The sequence below is a fragment of the Hylobates moloch genome, unplaced genomic scaffold, assembly GCF_009828535.3.
Source record: "Hylobates moloch isolate HMO894 unplaced genomic scaffold, HMol_V3 SCAFFOLD_16, whole genome shotgun sequence".
Classification (NCBI taxonomy): Eukaryota; Metazoa; Chordata; class Mammalia; order Primates; family Hylobatidae; genus Hylobates; species Hylobates moloch.
This window is the reverse complement of record NW_026652291.1, coordinates 47,438,186-47,455,436: the sequence shown is the minus strand read 5'-3', so window position 1 is coordinate 47,455,436 and position 17,251 is coordinate 47,438,186. Positions and strand designations below refer to the sequence as shown.

The 17,251-nt window shown below is 38.9% G+C and overlaps 1 protein-coding gene across 1 annotated transcript in view; it reads right to left on the bottom strand.

Annotated features, from left to right (window-relative positions):
• Window positions 1-1,527: 1,527 nt before the first annotated feature.
• LOC116484674 (serine/threonine-protein phosphatase 2A 56 kDa regulatory subunit epsilon isoform-like) overlaps window positions 1,528-17,251 on the bottom strand; it is a 24,363-nt gene continuing 8,639 nt past the window's right edge. The window contains exon 2 of the mRNA XM_058429388.1: window positions 1,528-1,887. Coding sequence (XP_058285371.1) covers window positions 1,528-1,887 — 360 coding nt within the window. The remainder of the gene's footprint in view (window positions 1,888-17,251) is intronic.

Below are 17,251 nucleotides of genomic sequence, written 5' to 3'. Positions count from 1 at the left end.
AAAAAAGCAAGGTACAGAAAATATATAGTGTGCCACCATTTGTGTGCTTACAAAAAAAAAATTTATACATACGTTTGCATATACTTATATATTCGTGAACTATCCATGGAAAGATACAGAAGAAAGTCATAACCAATACCTCTGTTGGCTGATGATACAGGTAGGCTAAAACCAGGGACTGTGCTCTGCAGAAGGCAGGTAGACTAGAGAAGATCCTCTGCATCACATTAAGAGGTTTAGATAGCATGCAAACTCAAGAGCAAGGTTTCTCAACAGTGGCACTTGTGACATTTGGGGCCAGATATTTCTTTATTGTACCTGTACATTGTAAAATGTTTAGCAGTATCTCTGGCCTCTCCCACTAGATGCTGGTAGTACTCTCCTCCCACATCTAGTTGTGACTACCAAAAATGTCTCTAGACACTGACAAATGTCCCCTGTAAGGCAAAATCACACCTGGTTGAGAAGCACTGCTCAAGAGCCACAAAGTCATCTTTAACCTACAGAACATTCTAGTGCTACATTCCTGTAAATTAACAACAAATCCAATATACATTCAGATATAGATCTGAGGAATATATTGGGCATCGTTTTCAGATGACCTTCATATATCAGTCACAGTCTCACGCTGAGATCATTCAAGTCCCTTTGCAAATCTGAACTATCATTTTTAAACATATCTACTCCATCACAAAAGTCTCTTTTCTTCATTGGTTGAATACAAATGATAAGAACTAAATACAAAAGCCAGGCAGATGTTCAGCAGTACACAGAGAGTGTGCCAGATCCTGCAATGGACTCCTCAACGATGCACTGACGTTAGGGATCTCTGAGGCTATTTCACCAGTCAGTAGACCAGCCTCCCCACCCTGCAAAGCGCATCCCCAAATAGCATGCACTCTCCAGCTCCAAGATCTTCTGGGATGCCAAGGAAGGCAACTGTCCCACAGAAATCTATCAGAAAACCACATGTTGGCTCAGCTTTTGAAAAACTAATTGTTCACACAATAAGAATGTAATTACTCACATTATGTTAATAATGTTTTTCCTCGTAACTCCTAATGACCACACAAAATCTAAGACACTTTTTAAAAATCATAAAAGGTATCAACCCTGACTTCAAGGAGATTATAAAGAGAAGCGTTAGTTATAAAGCCCAAGAGAGGCCTTAACTAGATTCTACAAATCACAGTTTTATTAAGCATTAAGCCGTTTCTAATATACCACAATGAATAAGATTAAAAAAAAAAAAAGACATCCAACAGGCTTGAATATTTTTCAAACATGGATCTAAGACTTTTGTTATTTTCCTGTGTCTTTTCTTTTGCCACGGCCAGAAATCCAGTAATACCCTGGCAATCTTGGCTTCATATTTTGAAGTCATTGATTGCTTCAGCACTGTCGTAGTTAAAGTTCTGGATTTTGTTCTCATGAAATCATGCTCTTCAAATTCTGGCACTGTGCCGACTACATTTGCTTAGCTCTCCAAAGGTTGGCTCTCATTTGTGGAGTTGACCTCCAATGACCTCACTCTTGCAATATATACACCTGTGAGTCACTATGGAAGATGCTTAAAAGTGTCCGCGGAGAAAAAAAGAAACTCACCATTCTAACTACTTCAGGGTAAGTCTGCTCTGTCAAACAGCCTCTGCTTATTGTAATGTAGTCCACCAGTTCATTAAGAGTGGAGCGCTTGTATTCTTTCATTTTAAGATCAGATAGCGTGTCCATGAAGTCAAAAATGACACAGCACTGCTGAAGTTTCTTTAGGAACAGTTCAGGCTGCTCTGAGGATGGAACGTCTAAGAAAAAAAAAGGAAATGGTGTAAGTCTGTCATCAATTTCCAGGTAACAGGAATTCTCTGTGAAAGTTACTTCAAAGGCAAGCTAAAAAAAAAAAATAAGAATTCACATGACAACAGTGTTCTTTTTCACAGTTACACATGGGTGGGAGGGATACAGTATCTACCACTTCAGAGACCTTGTCTTTGAAAACTACATTGTACCAACAAAATTGATTGTATTTGCTATTCCACAACCATGGATTGACCAAAATCCCAAAAGACTTTAGAAGGTTGAAGCAAATTTTAACCAAAAACACCCCAATGTCAATACCTTTAAATCTAAAAACACTGAAAAAGGTCAAACTTTCCCTCATAAGAAAGCTTTCGCTGTTGGTTTAAATTAGTTTTACTAAAAAATTTCAAAGCAGAAATGTCAGTTGATTCATTTTAATTTCATGCTGACATCCTTGGTATTTAAAGCTATTGTTGTGTGTTTATATTTTTTTGTTTTGTTTTGGCTTGATCTGTATGAAGTTTCTTTGTGAAAGAAACCTGAAAAATCTACTAAATGAAACAAAACCAACTCTCTCAAAAAGAGCACACCAGTAATAGGAAAATAAGAGTAAATGCCACATAAATCTACATTCTCTTTTTACCCATCTTCTTGTACTGTGAGAGAAAACCACTAACATCTTATATTAATATGTTCCCAGAATGGACATCTGCTCTTTTCCCACAAACAGCAGGTCAGACATTTGGCTTGGTGTTGTTTCTAAAAAATATGTAGAAATTTTAGGTTAGTTGAAATTCCCCAGCTAGAAAGGAGCCTGATCTACAGTTGGACTTCAAATATACCGACTAAGCTGCAGACAGCCTATCCCCTCCTATCTTCTTTCCAATATTTCATTCTCCCAAACTGGAGCTTCCCTGGAGAAGCAATGAAAATTATAACCAGGGTAGGCTCTGCTGCCTTAATCCAAGGTGATTAGCTCATTAATCCTCAGAACATCCTTAGAAAGAAGCAGGTGGCATTATTATTCTCCATTTTTCACACACACACAAAATAGAGACAATCATTGAGTCCCACAATGAATGGGTTACAGAGCTGGGAAAAGTGCCCAGGTCTCTAACCACACTCCCATGTTCCTTTTGTACTAAGCAAGAAGGACCTTAACAGTGTGTAGCCACTTGCAGTCATCCTCAGTTGCCAGCCTTCTTTCTGGTAAATGCTTTACAATGGCCTCCTGGCTTGGGCTGCCTGCTCCCTGGGGAGGAGGGCAACAGCATATAGCACCCCCCTTACAGCCACCAGCAGCAGGAAGTGAGGGCCAGCCTCATTTTCACAGGACCCACCAGGCTCCTCTCTACAACATTCTACCCCACCTTACACCCCACAACCCAAATGCCAGCATAGCTACCCAGAACCTCACAGGCAATTCTCGCAAAACACTGCCAGTTAAATAAACCTAGATGAGAGTGGATAGGACACCTAAATACATAGGCTTTCTCTACCAGACATTAGAGAACAAGCAGCAGTCCATATTTTTGAACATATAAGCATCACTGCTACTCTCAGGAAAAACAAGTAGTGAATTTAGAAATTATTAACCAGTGAGTTTCCCTTCCCCCATCACTCCTAGGTCCCCAAAAGCACAATGTATCTTGTAGTCATGATATAGGTCTTATCCTATGCCCCCCTAGATTTAATCTGTTTTAAAATATTTAGCCTTAGACTATAAGAACTAAATTCAGTCAGACCAAACTCTCTACGTGCTACCTGCTTTGGGCATTTAAAATAAATAAATAAAAACTAAATAAGGCTGCTTATGAGCATGACTATATCCTTAACCAATGACTAATTCATGCACAGGACCATCACAGTTAATTACTAAAATCTTTTGAGATCGAAATCAGACCCCAGACCTGGCAGCCGAATGGGAATACTGACGCTGCAAAGGGGGCAAAAAAAAGCTTTTTTTTTTTAAATTTGAGATGAAGTCTCGTTCAAGCAATTCTCCTGCCTCAGCCTCCTGAGTAGCTGGGCTTACAGGCACCCGCCACCACACCCAGCTAATTTTGGTATTTTTAGTAAAGACAGGGTTTTGCCATGTTGGCCAGGCTGGTCTTGAACTCCTGACCTCCGGTGATCTGCCCACTTCGGCCTCCCAAAGTGTTGGGATTACAGGCAGGAGCCACCGCCCTGGCCAAGAAAAAGCTTATTAATGTAACATTCATTACAGGTCAAAATCTTTAGGGAAATTTTAATTCAATTTTTGATATAGTGACTTTAATAAAGTCTAAAAATCAGACTATCTACATGGTGAACTCCTTAACATAGCACATATAAATTATAAAAGCATCGATGAACTGTAGACTTTCCTCCTAAAGTACATCATCATTTAAGCAGTGACAACAACAATTAACATTTGTGGTCACTGGAATAGTACTCAAGAGATTCATATACTTAGCAGTTCAAAAAATTCAGGCAGTTAACATTTTTTAATGTTAGGCAGTAGAAATTTATCCTTTATCTGTGCAAATTGATATAATGTCATAGACAAATGTGAAACAGGCTATCCGCCTGTCCAGTGGAATAAGGATAATAACTTACATTTGTTGAATATATTGGGTACATTTATTGGGCACTTTATCTAAGCACTTATACATATTATATCTCCTTTAATCCCTTCAATGGCCTTCTGCAGTAGGTACTATTTCTAATTTAACAAATGAGTAAACCAAAACACAGATTCAGTGACTTGTCCATAGTCACACAGTTAATAAGCAGTGGAGACAGGATTCAAACCCAAGTGGATTGGCTCCAAAGCCGGGACCCTTTACCACTGTGCAATGCAACACTGAAACACAGTGAAAGACCAGAGTGATACCCTATTCCAGAACACAGGGTGTGTGCAAAGACAGAAGAGGTGGAAGAAAGTAGGCAAAATGAACAAATGACTCCCCATTCATAAAGTATCATACTAAACCCCTTCTCTATCTCCCCTCTAGCCCATGCCCCAAGGATTAACACAGAGCAAAAGCTGTGATTTGTCCTTTATCATAGACTAAATTCTTTCTAAAATGACCTACCTTCATTAAATTAAAAAACTTGCACAGTCAAGATGAACCAAAAGGCGTTCTTAAAGAGACAATCCCTTTATGGTAACAATTTAGGAAAGTTTTATACATGTTGAAGGATGACCAGTCCAAACAAGAGGTTCTTCCTATAATGTCTGGGCCTCAGACTGTCCCATATAGCTAATACTGCTCCCAACCTCCTCTCTCATCTACCTAGTCCCAGGGGGATGTGAAAAGGTAGAATGTGAGAAGGCAGGACAGGCCAGAGATCAGAGTAGGAACAATCTCTGAGTAGTCCAGAAGGTTTCCACTATATAAGAAAAGTTTAGTGTCTATGTAAGCAGTCCCCGAAGTAGATCCAAATATTCTTTTTAAAGAAACATTTATTAAAAGGATGGCTTACGAAGCCATAAAGAGAATCTCATAAAAAACAAAAAGATATCATAAAGGCAATGAATTCTGACCACAACACAGTAACACTAGATTTTAACAACTCAAAGCTACCCACCTCCAAAATCCAAGTCACCTGGAAATCTAAAACCTTCAGAAGTCAAGACTGAAGAAAAAAACAAATTACAGTCATTAAGAAATAAATGTGAATTAGGAAAATTAAAGGTCATCTTAGAATCCCAAAGCCCACCAGGCAGTGGATGCTTCTGTCATCTATCTTCCAGTGAAAACCTCTGGCCAGCAGAGGCCATCCCTGCTCCCAGGAAAGGGATCCCACAGAAGCACAGCCATAAATAATGAGCAATCAATAAGTGGTTATGTAATACCGTGAAGGTCACTGGCACAATGACTCCTCCATCCAAGGTTAGTATGTGTTCAAAAGAGAGAATAATTGATCCCATTATCACAGCTTGGTAAGATCCCATAAGGTCAGATTCCACTGCTCTAGAAGAATTCTTAAAATTAAGCTGGTTTCCAGAATATGTTTCTCCACCAAGAAAAGAATGCAATGACCAGCTAAACTGTATTTCTCACTGTACTGTACTTCTCTTTACTTTTTAGCAGTAGTCATTCTCCTCCTTATGTCTTTATATCACCGTCTTCCAGTATCCTCCTATCAATTTTCATCAATAAGCAGGGGAAAATGACTACGCCTACCTCCAACGTGTTCATTACATCTGAATATTTTTTTAATTTACGAGTATGACATGTAATGGGAAAATGGACATAAAATTCAACACAGAGTGAGGATGCAATCTCAGATTAAGACAAAGATTCTCTTTGTATCTAAAGAAGTCAACAGGATCTATATACAGTTTAGCTCTTGCTGGGGGGCACTCCTCTCACCCTAATCATGATTTAAAGGGAGGGTTGTTTACAATTTACAGAAGCAGCTCATTCTTCCCTACTAGTCCGCTTCCATCATTCCACCCTATCTAATGTTTGGGGCACAGAATCATGGATCCAATATCACCTCACATTTTCTTCAGGCCTGGCTCATTCAGCACTTTGCAAAGCAAAAAGTAACAAGGATAGAAGAAATAAAATATGTACCCAGTCTCTTGAGTTTGGTACTCTGGGCTCCAATCAACAAAAGTTGTTAAAAATCAGAACGTTAAATTCACATTTGCAAATATGCCAGCCAAGTAAATAAAGGAGGCCCACATCATTATATTTATTACCCATCATATCATAAAAATAAGGTAAATTGCTTTTAAAAAATAAGTTAATAAAGAAAATGTGGACTGGTAAATTATTTACACATAAACTATTGAAATGTATGTGGAAATAGAGTGAATAAGTATTTCTATAAAATGTTCATATGTTTGCATTGGAAGCTAAACTATGACACTGCTTGAGCTCCTAATGAACAATATTTATAATATCATTCAATGAATATCTATAAATTATATTTATATTTCCATTCAAAAGATCTAAAATAAAATTCTTCTAAATTAACAATACTTTTTACCTGAAAATGTCCTAAGGTATTACTCACTTAGCCCTTTTACTTCTATTTCTCCAATTTTCACAAAAAATAACAGGACCAGCACACAACGAGAATAGTAAGTATGGCCTCTGATCCCATAGAACTTTCTCTTAAGGTGTACAAATCCTCATCCATGTATACTCTGTCCTTCACAGGTAACTCTCCCTAAACTTCAACAAAATCACTGAGAATTTTACTTGCATAAGACATATGAGTCTATATTTACAGAAAACTAATAGTGTCTCATAGTTCTAAGGAGATGTTTAATACTAAAACATTAACATAAATAAAACATTGTTAAGCAGATTGAGCCATGATAGACTGAAGCTAGGTACACTAGCATATGTGGTAAAATGCCTAATTGCCTGCCCATGTAATCTGTCCAAATCATTGCCATCAATTTTACCTCTACCTTTACGTAGCACATATTTCAAGAAACCTAGAAATAATCCTATTTTATTAGTAGAACTAAGCTTCCATTATAGGAATTGCTTTTGACACCAGTAAATCACAGATATAACCAACAATATTTCCTCAAAACGAGGAGACAACTATAAGCCTTTATAATAAATCAAATAATAGTCTTATGAACTGGAGCCAAATACAACATGTTGATTACACAGGATATTTCAATGCACATAAGCAAATAAGAAACTAACCCAGAACCGATCTGTTAACTAAAATAAGCATTAAATACTTGACCATTCCAATTACTTTATTATTGTATTCAAAGAAGTGAGTTCAAAGATGTTTGTTGTTGATGATGGTGGTGATGGTGGTGATGGTGGTGGCGGTGGTGATGTGATATTTCACTGCTAAGCATTTGTATTTTATAAAAGTGACTCCAGTGATTTCAATATGTCGCTACGGTTAAAAACCACTGTTTTTAAAGTAAGCACTCTAAAATCCTTCTTTCATCCCCTCCTCCTTTGAAATTCTTTCTCTCCATTATTTAAAGCTAGCAGTGAAAACTTTTAGTTTCCAAGCTAAGGAAGGTCCCTGGAAACATTTACAACAGTGAAAGCGTTTTTTCTTGGCCTTGGCTATAATAGGTGAATGTGGAGTTGGCTGCTTTTAGAAATCTTGCCAATCTGTTAGGGAGCTTGAGAAACACTTTGCTGATTATTAGCATACACATTTTTTAAAGGTTCAAAACATGTGTCATAAAATGACTAACACAGACAGAATACTGTCAAAAGGATGAGATGAAGGTGTGGGTATTGACTGAAATTTCCAGGTAAAAAGAACAGAGACAATAATAATCATGAACACTTACAACTATAAAGCACCCCTTACTAAGCTCCTGAAACACATTATCCCTTTTAATCCTCAGAATATCTTAGGTGTAGCCACTATTAATATCCCAGTTTTTCAAATGAGGAAACTGACACCCAGAAAGGCTAAGTCATTTGTTCAACATGACACACTAGGAAGGGCTGCAGGTAGTATCCGAACCCCAGTAGTCTTACTGCCCCAACAGTCTTACTGCGGGGGAGGGAAGGGGCATACCAATAACGATGATGATAATGGTGATGATCATGCTAAATAACAGCAACTAACCCCCATTAGAGTTGTAGATATACTTCCATTGTTATGGTTAGTTATTTGCTTAAGAGAAGTTGCAATCTAAAAGAAAAATTGGTTGACTTTTCTATTAAATACAAATATTCACGTTTTAAAACTTAAAACAGTATAAAATCAGCCTTAAGCTAGTGAACAAGTATAGGCAGGTAGGTTTAAGTTTTAGATAATAATAACATATTAATTATTCTTCCCAAATGAGACAACCAACATGTATTTATTATTATTGTGTCATGAAGCTCTCCAGTTTCCCTTTCCCGAAAGCTAACAATATGCTCTCCAATTTACAAATAAAAACCAAAGGTCACCACCACTACAGACTAGTATGGCTTCAAGCAGCAAAATTACATGATTCAGGGCTTTCATGTTATTTTGACACTATGATCTAATCAGAAGAAATAGAAAATACACTCACATGCACACATACATACATGCACACTGATAAATGACACACAGTGATAAATGCACACAGTGATAAATGACACAGTGTTTCCAAACTGCATGTTATCCCTCATGCTTTATCTTCCAATGCCAAGGTGGTTACTGAAACTTGTCAACACATGAAAAAATATTTTAAAATTGATCAACTCCTAATTAGAGGTTTAATTATTTTCCTGCCACCAAACTCACCACAGGACAGATGCCACCAAAGGTTCTGACAAAGTCAATGTCTTTATTATTAATTCATTTCCTAAGGGCTTATTTCCAGGGCAGTGATGCCAGGAAGAAAAGAACCAAGGCCTTTTGAATATGAGAAATTCCTGGAGCTTGACAGGCTATACTAAAAAAGAGCTGCAAGAATTATATACAGTATTCTACAGTATGCATGTCAGTGGTTCCCTCTTTTGAGGATGTTATGTGCCAGTAAAATTACAAAAAAAAAAAAAAAAAGCAGTTTGTCAATTTTTCTTCAGGTAAAGACATTAAAAACATAGCCACCATTTATTTTCACTATAATTTCATAAAAATAAAGCACATTTATAATAACAAAAGAAGAGAAAGAACAATCATAGAATAACAGACAATACTTCCTTTAAAAAGGAGGGTTGGTGCTGGGCACGTTGGCTCCCACCCAAAATCCCAGCACTTTGGGAGGCCAAGGTGGCAGGATCGTTTAAAAGCCAGGTGTTTGAGAGACTAGCCTAGGCAACACCGCGAGATCCCGTCTCTACAAAATTTAAAAAAAAAAAAAATTGCTGAGCTTGGTGGTGTGTGCCTGTGGTCCCAGATACTTGGGAGGCTGAGGTGGGAGGATCACTTGAGCCCAGGCTGCAGTGAGCTATAAGCATGCTACTGTACTCCACCCTAGATAATAGTGTGAGACCTTGTCTCAAAAAGATATAAACAAAAATAAAATGGAGGGTTGGCAATTACCCCTCATACATACAGACACACACACACACACACACACACACACACACACACACACACAGAGTTGTATATTCTCTCTCTTGACCTTCCTTTCTCTTCTTATTTTTCACTTTTCCCAGTACTGCCAACAACTTTTCCAAGGGCCTGTATTTGGCGATCTCTGAGCCACATTATTCCTTTGTTCCAACACTTTTCTAGAAGCACGGACAACAGAATTCTAGCTGTAATGACAGGACCGATTTCAACTGTATTTTTTTTTTTTAGATGGAGTCTCGCTCTGTTGCCCAGGCTGGAGTGCAGTGGTGCAATCTCGGCTCACTGGAAGCTCCGCCTCCTGGGTTTATGCCATTCTCCTGCCTCACCCTCCTGAGTACCTGGGACTACAGGCACCTGCCACCTCGCCCAGCTAATTTTTTGTATTTTTAGTAGAGATGGAGTTTCACCATGTTAGCCAGGATGGTCTCGATCTCCTGACCTCATGATCCGCCCACCTCGGCCTCCCAAAGTGCTAGGATTACAGGTGTGAGCCACCACACCCAGCCTCCAACTGTAGATCATCATAAAAGCTGAGAAGATAAATCATATGTTCTGCAATTGTAAAGGAAGAGCAGCCATGTGAGTCCTTAAAAATTCTTGTAAATTTGTTTGAGTTCATTGTAGATTCTGGATATTAGCCCTTTGTCAGATGAGTAGGTTGCGAAAATTTTCTCCCATTTTGTAGGTTGCCTGTTCACTCTGATGGTAGTTTCTTTTGCTGTGCAGAAGCTCTTTAGTTTCATTAGATCGCATTCGTCAATTTTGGCTTTTGTTGCCATTGCTTTCGGTGTTTTAGACATGAAGTCCTTGTCCATGTCTGTATCCTGAATGGTAATGCCTAGGTTTTCTTCTAGGGTTTTTATGGTTTTCGGTCTAACATGTTAAGTCTTTAATCCATCTTGAATTAATTTTTGTATAAGGTGTAAGGAAGGGATCCAGTTTCAGCTTTCTACATACAGCTAGCCAGTTTTCCCAGCACCATTTATTAAATAGGGAATCCTTTCCCCATTGCTTGTTTTTGTCAGGTTTGTCAAAGATTAGATAGTTGTAGATATGTGGCGTTATTTCTGAGGGCTCTGTTCTGTTCCATTGATCTGAATCTCTGTTTTGGTACCAGTACCATGCTGTTTTGGTTACTGTAGCCTTGTAGTATAGTTTGAAGTCAGGTAGCGTGATGCCTCCAGCTTTGTTCTTTTGGCTTAGGATTGACTTGGCGATGCGGGCTCTTTTTTGGTTCCATGTGAACTTTAAAGTAGTTTTTTCCAATTCTGTGAAGAAAGTCATTGGTAGCTTGATAGGGATGGCATTTAATCTCTAAATTCCCTTGGGCAGTATGGCCATTTTCATGATATTGATTCTTCCAACCCATGAGCATGGAATGTTCTTCCATTTGTTTGCATCCTCTTTTATTTCATTGAGCAGCGGTTTGTAGTTCTCCTTGAAGAGGTCCTTCACATCCCTTGTAAGTTGGATTCCTAGGTATTTTATTCTCTTTGAAGCAATTGTGAATGGTAGTTCACTCATGATTTGGCTCTCTGTTTGTCTGTTATTGGTGTATAAGAACGCTTGTAATTTTTGTACATTGATTTTGTATCCTGAGACTTTGCTGAAGTTGCTTATCAGCTTAAGGAGAACCCCATCAAAAAGTGGGCAAAGGACATGAACAGACACTTCTCAAAAGAAGACATTTATGCAGCCAAAAAACACATGAAAAAATGCTCATCATCACTGGCCATCAGAGAAATGCAAATCAAAACCACAATGAGAAACCATCTCACACCAGTTAGAATGACCATCATTAAAAAATCAGGAAACAACAGGTGCTGGAGAGGATGTGGAGAAATAGGAACACTTTTACACTGTTGGTGGGACTGTAAACTAGTTCAGCCATTGTGGAAGTCAGTGTGGCGATTCCTCAAGGATCTAGAACTAGAAATACCATTTGACCCAGCCATCCCATTACTGGGTATATACCCAAAGGACTATAAATCATGCTGCTATAAAGACACATGCACACGTATGTTTATTGCGGCACTATTCACAACAGCAAAGACTTGGAACCAACCCGGATGTCCAACAACGATAGACTGGATTAAGAAAATGTGGCACATATGTACCATGGAATACTATGCAGCCATAAAAAATGATGAGTTCATGTCCTTTGTAGGGACGTGGATGAAACTGGAAATCATCATTCTCAGTAAACTATCGTAAGGTCAAAAAACCAAACACCGTATGTTCTCACTCATAGGTGGGAATTGAACAATGAGAACACATGGGCACAGGAAGGGGAACATCACACTCCAGGGATTGTTGTGGGGTGAGGGGAGGGGGGTGGGATAGCATTACGAGATACACCTAATGCTAAATGACGAGTTAATGGGTGCAGCACACCAACATGGCACATGGATACATATGTAACAAACCTGCACATTGTGCACATGTACCCTAAAACTTAAAGTACAATTAAAAAAAAAAAAAATTCTGAACACAAAATTCCCATGAAACTGCAAATACCTCCATTCAAGGACTTGCTACATTATACTGTGACTTTTTTTTTAACCAGCACTACACCTGCGGGGGGTGGGATAGCATTAGGAGATACACCTAATGCTAAATGACGAGTTAATGGGTGCAGCACACCAACATGGCACATGGATACATATGTAACAAACCTGCACATTGTGCACATGTACCCTAAAACTTAAAGTACAATTAAAAAAAAAAAAAATTCTGAACACAAAATTCCCATGAAACTGCAAATACCTCCATTCAAGGACTTGCTACATTATACTGTGACTTTTTTTTTAACCAGCACTACACCTGCCTTGCACGTTTTAATAAACTGTTCGTAGCAGGAGTTTTAGAATATAGTAGGTACGTAATGTTAGTTGAGTAAGTAAATTCTACATATTGCATCTTATTTCCCCATGTTTTCATTTTTAAATTATAACTTTATTCCTCCAGAAATAAAATTAGACTAAAGAATAGAGTAAAAGGCTTGATATAATGTATTTAATAAAATAAATTATTTCCTAGTATATTAATAATATCAAGTCACAAAATGCAAATTTTAAAAGTAGGATGGTTTTATGGCCGGGCGCAGTGGCTCATGCCTGTAATCCCAGCACTTTGGGAGGCCGAGGTGGGCGGATCACCTGAGATCGGGAGTTCGAGACCAGCCTGACCAACATAGAGAAACCCCATCTCTACTAAAAATACAAAATTAGCCAGGTGTGGTGGCACATGCCTGTAATCCCAGCTACTAGGGAGGCTGAGGCAGGAGAATCGCTTGAACCTGGGAGGCAGAGGTTGCGGTGAGCCGAGATGGCGCCATTGCACTCCAGCCTGGGCAACAAGAGCAAAATTCCATCTCAAAAAAAAAAAAAAAAAAAAAAAAAAACTAAGATGGTTTTCTCGTTTTTGTTTTTGTCTTTAGGCACAGTCTCGCCCTGTCACCCAGGCTGGAGGCAATGGCACAATCTCTGCTCACTGCAACCTCCGCCTCCTGGGTTCAAGTGATTCTCCTGCCTCAGCCTCCCCAGTAGCTGAGATTACAGGCACACACCACCACGCCCAGCTAATTTTTTGTATCTTTTAGCAGAGACGGGGTTTTACCACGTTCGCCAGGATGGTATCGAACTCTTGGCCTCATGATCACCCGCTTCGGCCTCCCAAAGTGCTGGGATTACAGGCAAGATAGTTTTTAATGACCCAATATGTATGAATATAAGGAGTGAAAAGAGCCAGCTTATCTGAAAGAACCTAATTAAAAAAAAATGCACAGTTCCTCAGTTCCCTGAACTATGTTCCCCTATTAATATCCAGTAAGGTAATGCCTTATTTTTTTAACAACTTATTTAAAACTCGAATTGACTTTTTTTTTTTTTTTTGAGATGAGTCTCGCTCTGTCACCCAGGCTGCAGTGCAGTGGCACAATCTCGGCTCACTGCAAGCTCCGCCTCCCGGGTTCATGCCATCCTCCTGCCTCAGCCTCCGGAATAGCTGGGAGGCTACTTTTTTGTATTTTTAGTAGAGACGGGGTTTCACCGTGTTAGCCAGGATGGTCTCAATCTCCTGACCTCGTGATCTGCCTGCCTCGGCCTCCCAAAGTGCTGGGATTACAGGCGCGAGCCACCGCGCCCGGCCAAATTGACTTTTTAAAATAAACAGAATGGTTTATATTCAAGGATAAGAGAAAAACAGGGAAAAAATTCAAAATGATGACGAGTATACAACATTAAGTAGCATAATTTGAAAATGCCCTCTATAGCAAAATAACCTGAAAATTTTGTTATTTATCATTTATAAATGAAAAATGAGAAGGTCTAGTGCAAAGGGAATGGGCTCCTCTATTCATTCACTCACTCTGTCATTCACTGATTTGCCAAATATTCATTGAACACCCACCAACAGCCAGGGACTACTGTGATAACATAATGAAGAGGAGACAAAAGTCCTAAGCTTTACATTCTAGCAGGAAGAGACAAATAATAGAAACTAAAAATAATAAACATGTTATATAGTGTATGCTATGGGGAATAATAGTATGCAGGGCAAGGGGGACTAGGCATGCTGGGGTTGAAGGGTACAATGTTAAACAGTGTTCACCTGGAAGATGACATTTGAGCAAATACTTGAAGGAAGTGGGGTAGTCAGCCGAGGCTGTCTGGGGAAGAGTGTCCCAAGGAGGGAAATGGCAAATGCAAGGTACTCTGGCAGGAAGAAGGCGCATGCTAGTGAATCTGATGATCAGCAAAGAAGTGAATGTGGCTGGAGCTGGAGTGGAAAGTGGGGAAGAAAGGGACAGAAGAAGAAAGGACAAGTGGCTGCAGAAGATCATCGTGGGTCTTGTGAGACACAGTGAGGACTTTGGCCTGGAATCTGGTTCTGAATTAGAATCACACTTTTACTGTTTACTGACAATGGACAAGCCACTTACTTCCCTGAGCATTAGTTTCCTTGTATGTAAAATTAAGAAAATATACTTTGGCTGGGCGCAGTGGCTCACGCCTGTAATCCCAGCACTTTAGGAGGCTGACGTGGGCGGATTACCTGAGGTCAGGAGTTCAAAACCAGCCTTGCCAACATGGTGAAACCCCGTCTTTACTAAAAATATAAAAATTAGCCGAGTGTGGTAGCATGTGTCTGTAGTTCCAGCTACTTGGGAGGCTGAGGCAGGAGAATCTCTCAAACCCAGGAGGCAGAGGTTGCAGTGAGCTGAAATTGTGTCACTGCACTCCAGCCTGGGTGACATAGTGAGACTCTGTCTCAAGAAGAAAAAAAAAAGAAAAGAAAATGTACTTCACAGGGTTGAGTAAAGATTAAATGAAAAATCATTTCTAGGGTGGAAAGTGCTTTCCACAAAAAAGTCACCATTCATTTGACAAATATTTATCAAGTATCTATAAATACTGTATGGAATCAATTTCCTATTTCATAACTTATTAAAACTATCTTCTGTGCAGAAATACTTATATTTGCTATTTCTGGCACATCTTCAAAATTAGTTTTAAACAATTTTTTAATTTTATTCTGAAGTATTTCTAGAAACATTAAATTTTTGACCGGGCATAGTGGCTCACGCCTGTAATCTCAGCACTTTGGAAGGCTGAGGCAGGAGGATCACTGGAGTCCAAGAGTTCGAGACCAGCCTGGACAACATGGTAAAACCTCATCTCTACAAAAAAAAAACAAAAACAAAAAACACAACTAACAAAAGATTAGCCAGGCCTGTAGTCTCAGCTACTTAGGAGGCTGAGGTCGGAGGATGGCTTGAGCCCAGGAGGCAGAAGCTGCAGTGAGCCATGATCGTACCACTGCACTCCAGCCTAGGTAACACGGTAAGACTCTGTTTCAAAAAAAATTTTTTTGAAAAGAAACATTAATTTTTTTGTTAAAATTTTATTCTAGTAATACCAAACTTGAATTAAACAAAGGCCATCTATTTAGAACTCTCAAATAACCATAACTTCTCTTCTGCATTTATCTTTTAAGATAAGGAGCAAATCATAAAATCCTAATCTGATAAAAAGGAATTATGGAACAAATTTCCAGGATGTGCCTGAGAGTCAGCATCACTGAAGCCCAATTTTCAGTCAGGTTCAGAAGTATGAGAAACAAAAATCTTCAAGAAAAAAGATTATTTTTTATTTACGCCATGCCTATAAGGTAAGGAAATAAGTTCATGGAATTAAAGATTTTCAGCAAGCACGTAACATTCAATTGACCCTCCCTTCCCCTAACCCGGCCAAAAAAATGGCAAAAAAAGGAAACATTATTTTCAAGCATTTCAGTTAACTGAGGGTCCTTCCCCAAGAGATTACTTCTACAGGGGATAAAATGGCCTACTAATTTCCATTTGTTTTGAAAATTAACATCAACGCCAATTATTTCAGAATAAAATGAACCTGCAGCTATTTTAACAGCCCACTTATCTGTTAATTCATAATTTATAGTTGATCAAAGACATCATGAAACTTAAAAAAAAAGTTTTAAAAATACAAAAAAAAAAAAAAAAAAAAAAACAGAGTCAATCCAATGTTGCAATGCCAGCTTAGAGATGCTATTTTTGAACCTCTGTTGGGATTTTAAAGTATGAGAGCTTAAGCTCCTGAGATTGACACAGGACTGAGTACAGTGGAATAGCTTCTAATCCCAAGAGTAATAAAGAGTGTACGTTTATAATTAAAGTCATAATCTCGGCAGTAAAATCCAGGGATGGCATGTAGTACACAGGCATGTAGTACACAGTCCCCTAATTGTGAAGCTCTCCCATGCTTCATACAAAGGATACTACTTAATTAATATAGTTAAATACAAATGTAAGCCCACATAGAACAGTTGAGAAAATCCAAAATTCAAATCTGAAATACCATGCCAACAGACAAGAAACCCATTTCAAAGCTTTATTTCCTAGTGTGTATAAAAGCAGAATTATTCAAGCATAAAACAATAAGGACAGAGAAACTTACAAGTGTGTATACTTACAACTGTATGTATACGGGTACATACAGTTTTGAGTGTATGACTCCAAAATCAAAACTTGGAGAACAGTAATGCAGAGTTTAAAAAGGACAGCAAACGTGTCTGGGAAGCTTAACACTTTCAGAACAGAAACGTATTTAAAACACTATTGGCCGGGTGCAGTGGCTCACACCCGTAATCCCAGCACTTTGGTAGGCCAAGGCGGGCAAATCACGAGGTCAGGAGATCGAGATTTAGTGAAACCCCGTCTCTACTAAAAATACAAAAAATTAGCCGGGCGTGGTGGCGGACGCCTGTAGTCCCAGCTACTCGGGAGGTTGAGGCAGGAGAATGGCATGAACCCGAGAGGTGGAGCTTGCAGTGAGCCGAGATCGTGCCACTGTCCAGCCTGGATGACAGAGCGAGACTCCGTCTCAAAACAAACAAACAAAAAAAAACACTATTTACAACATGTTCCTTCTATGCTGCTGGTTTC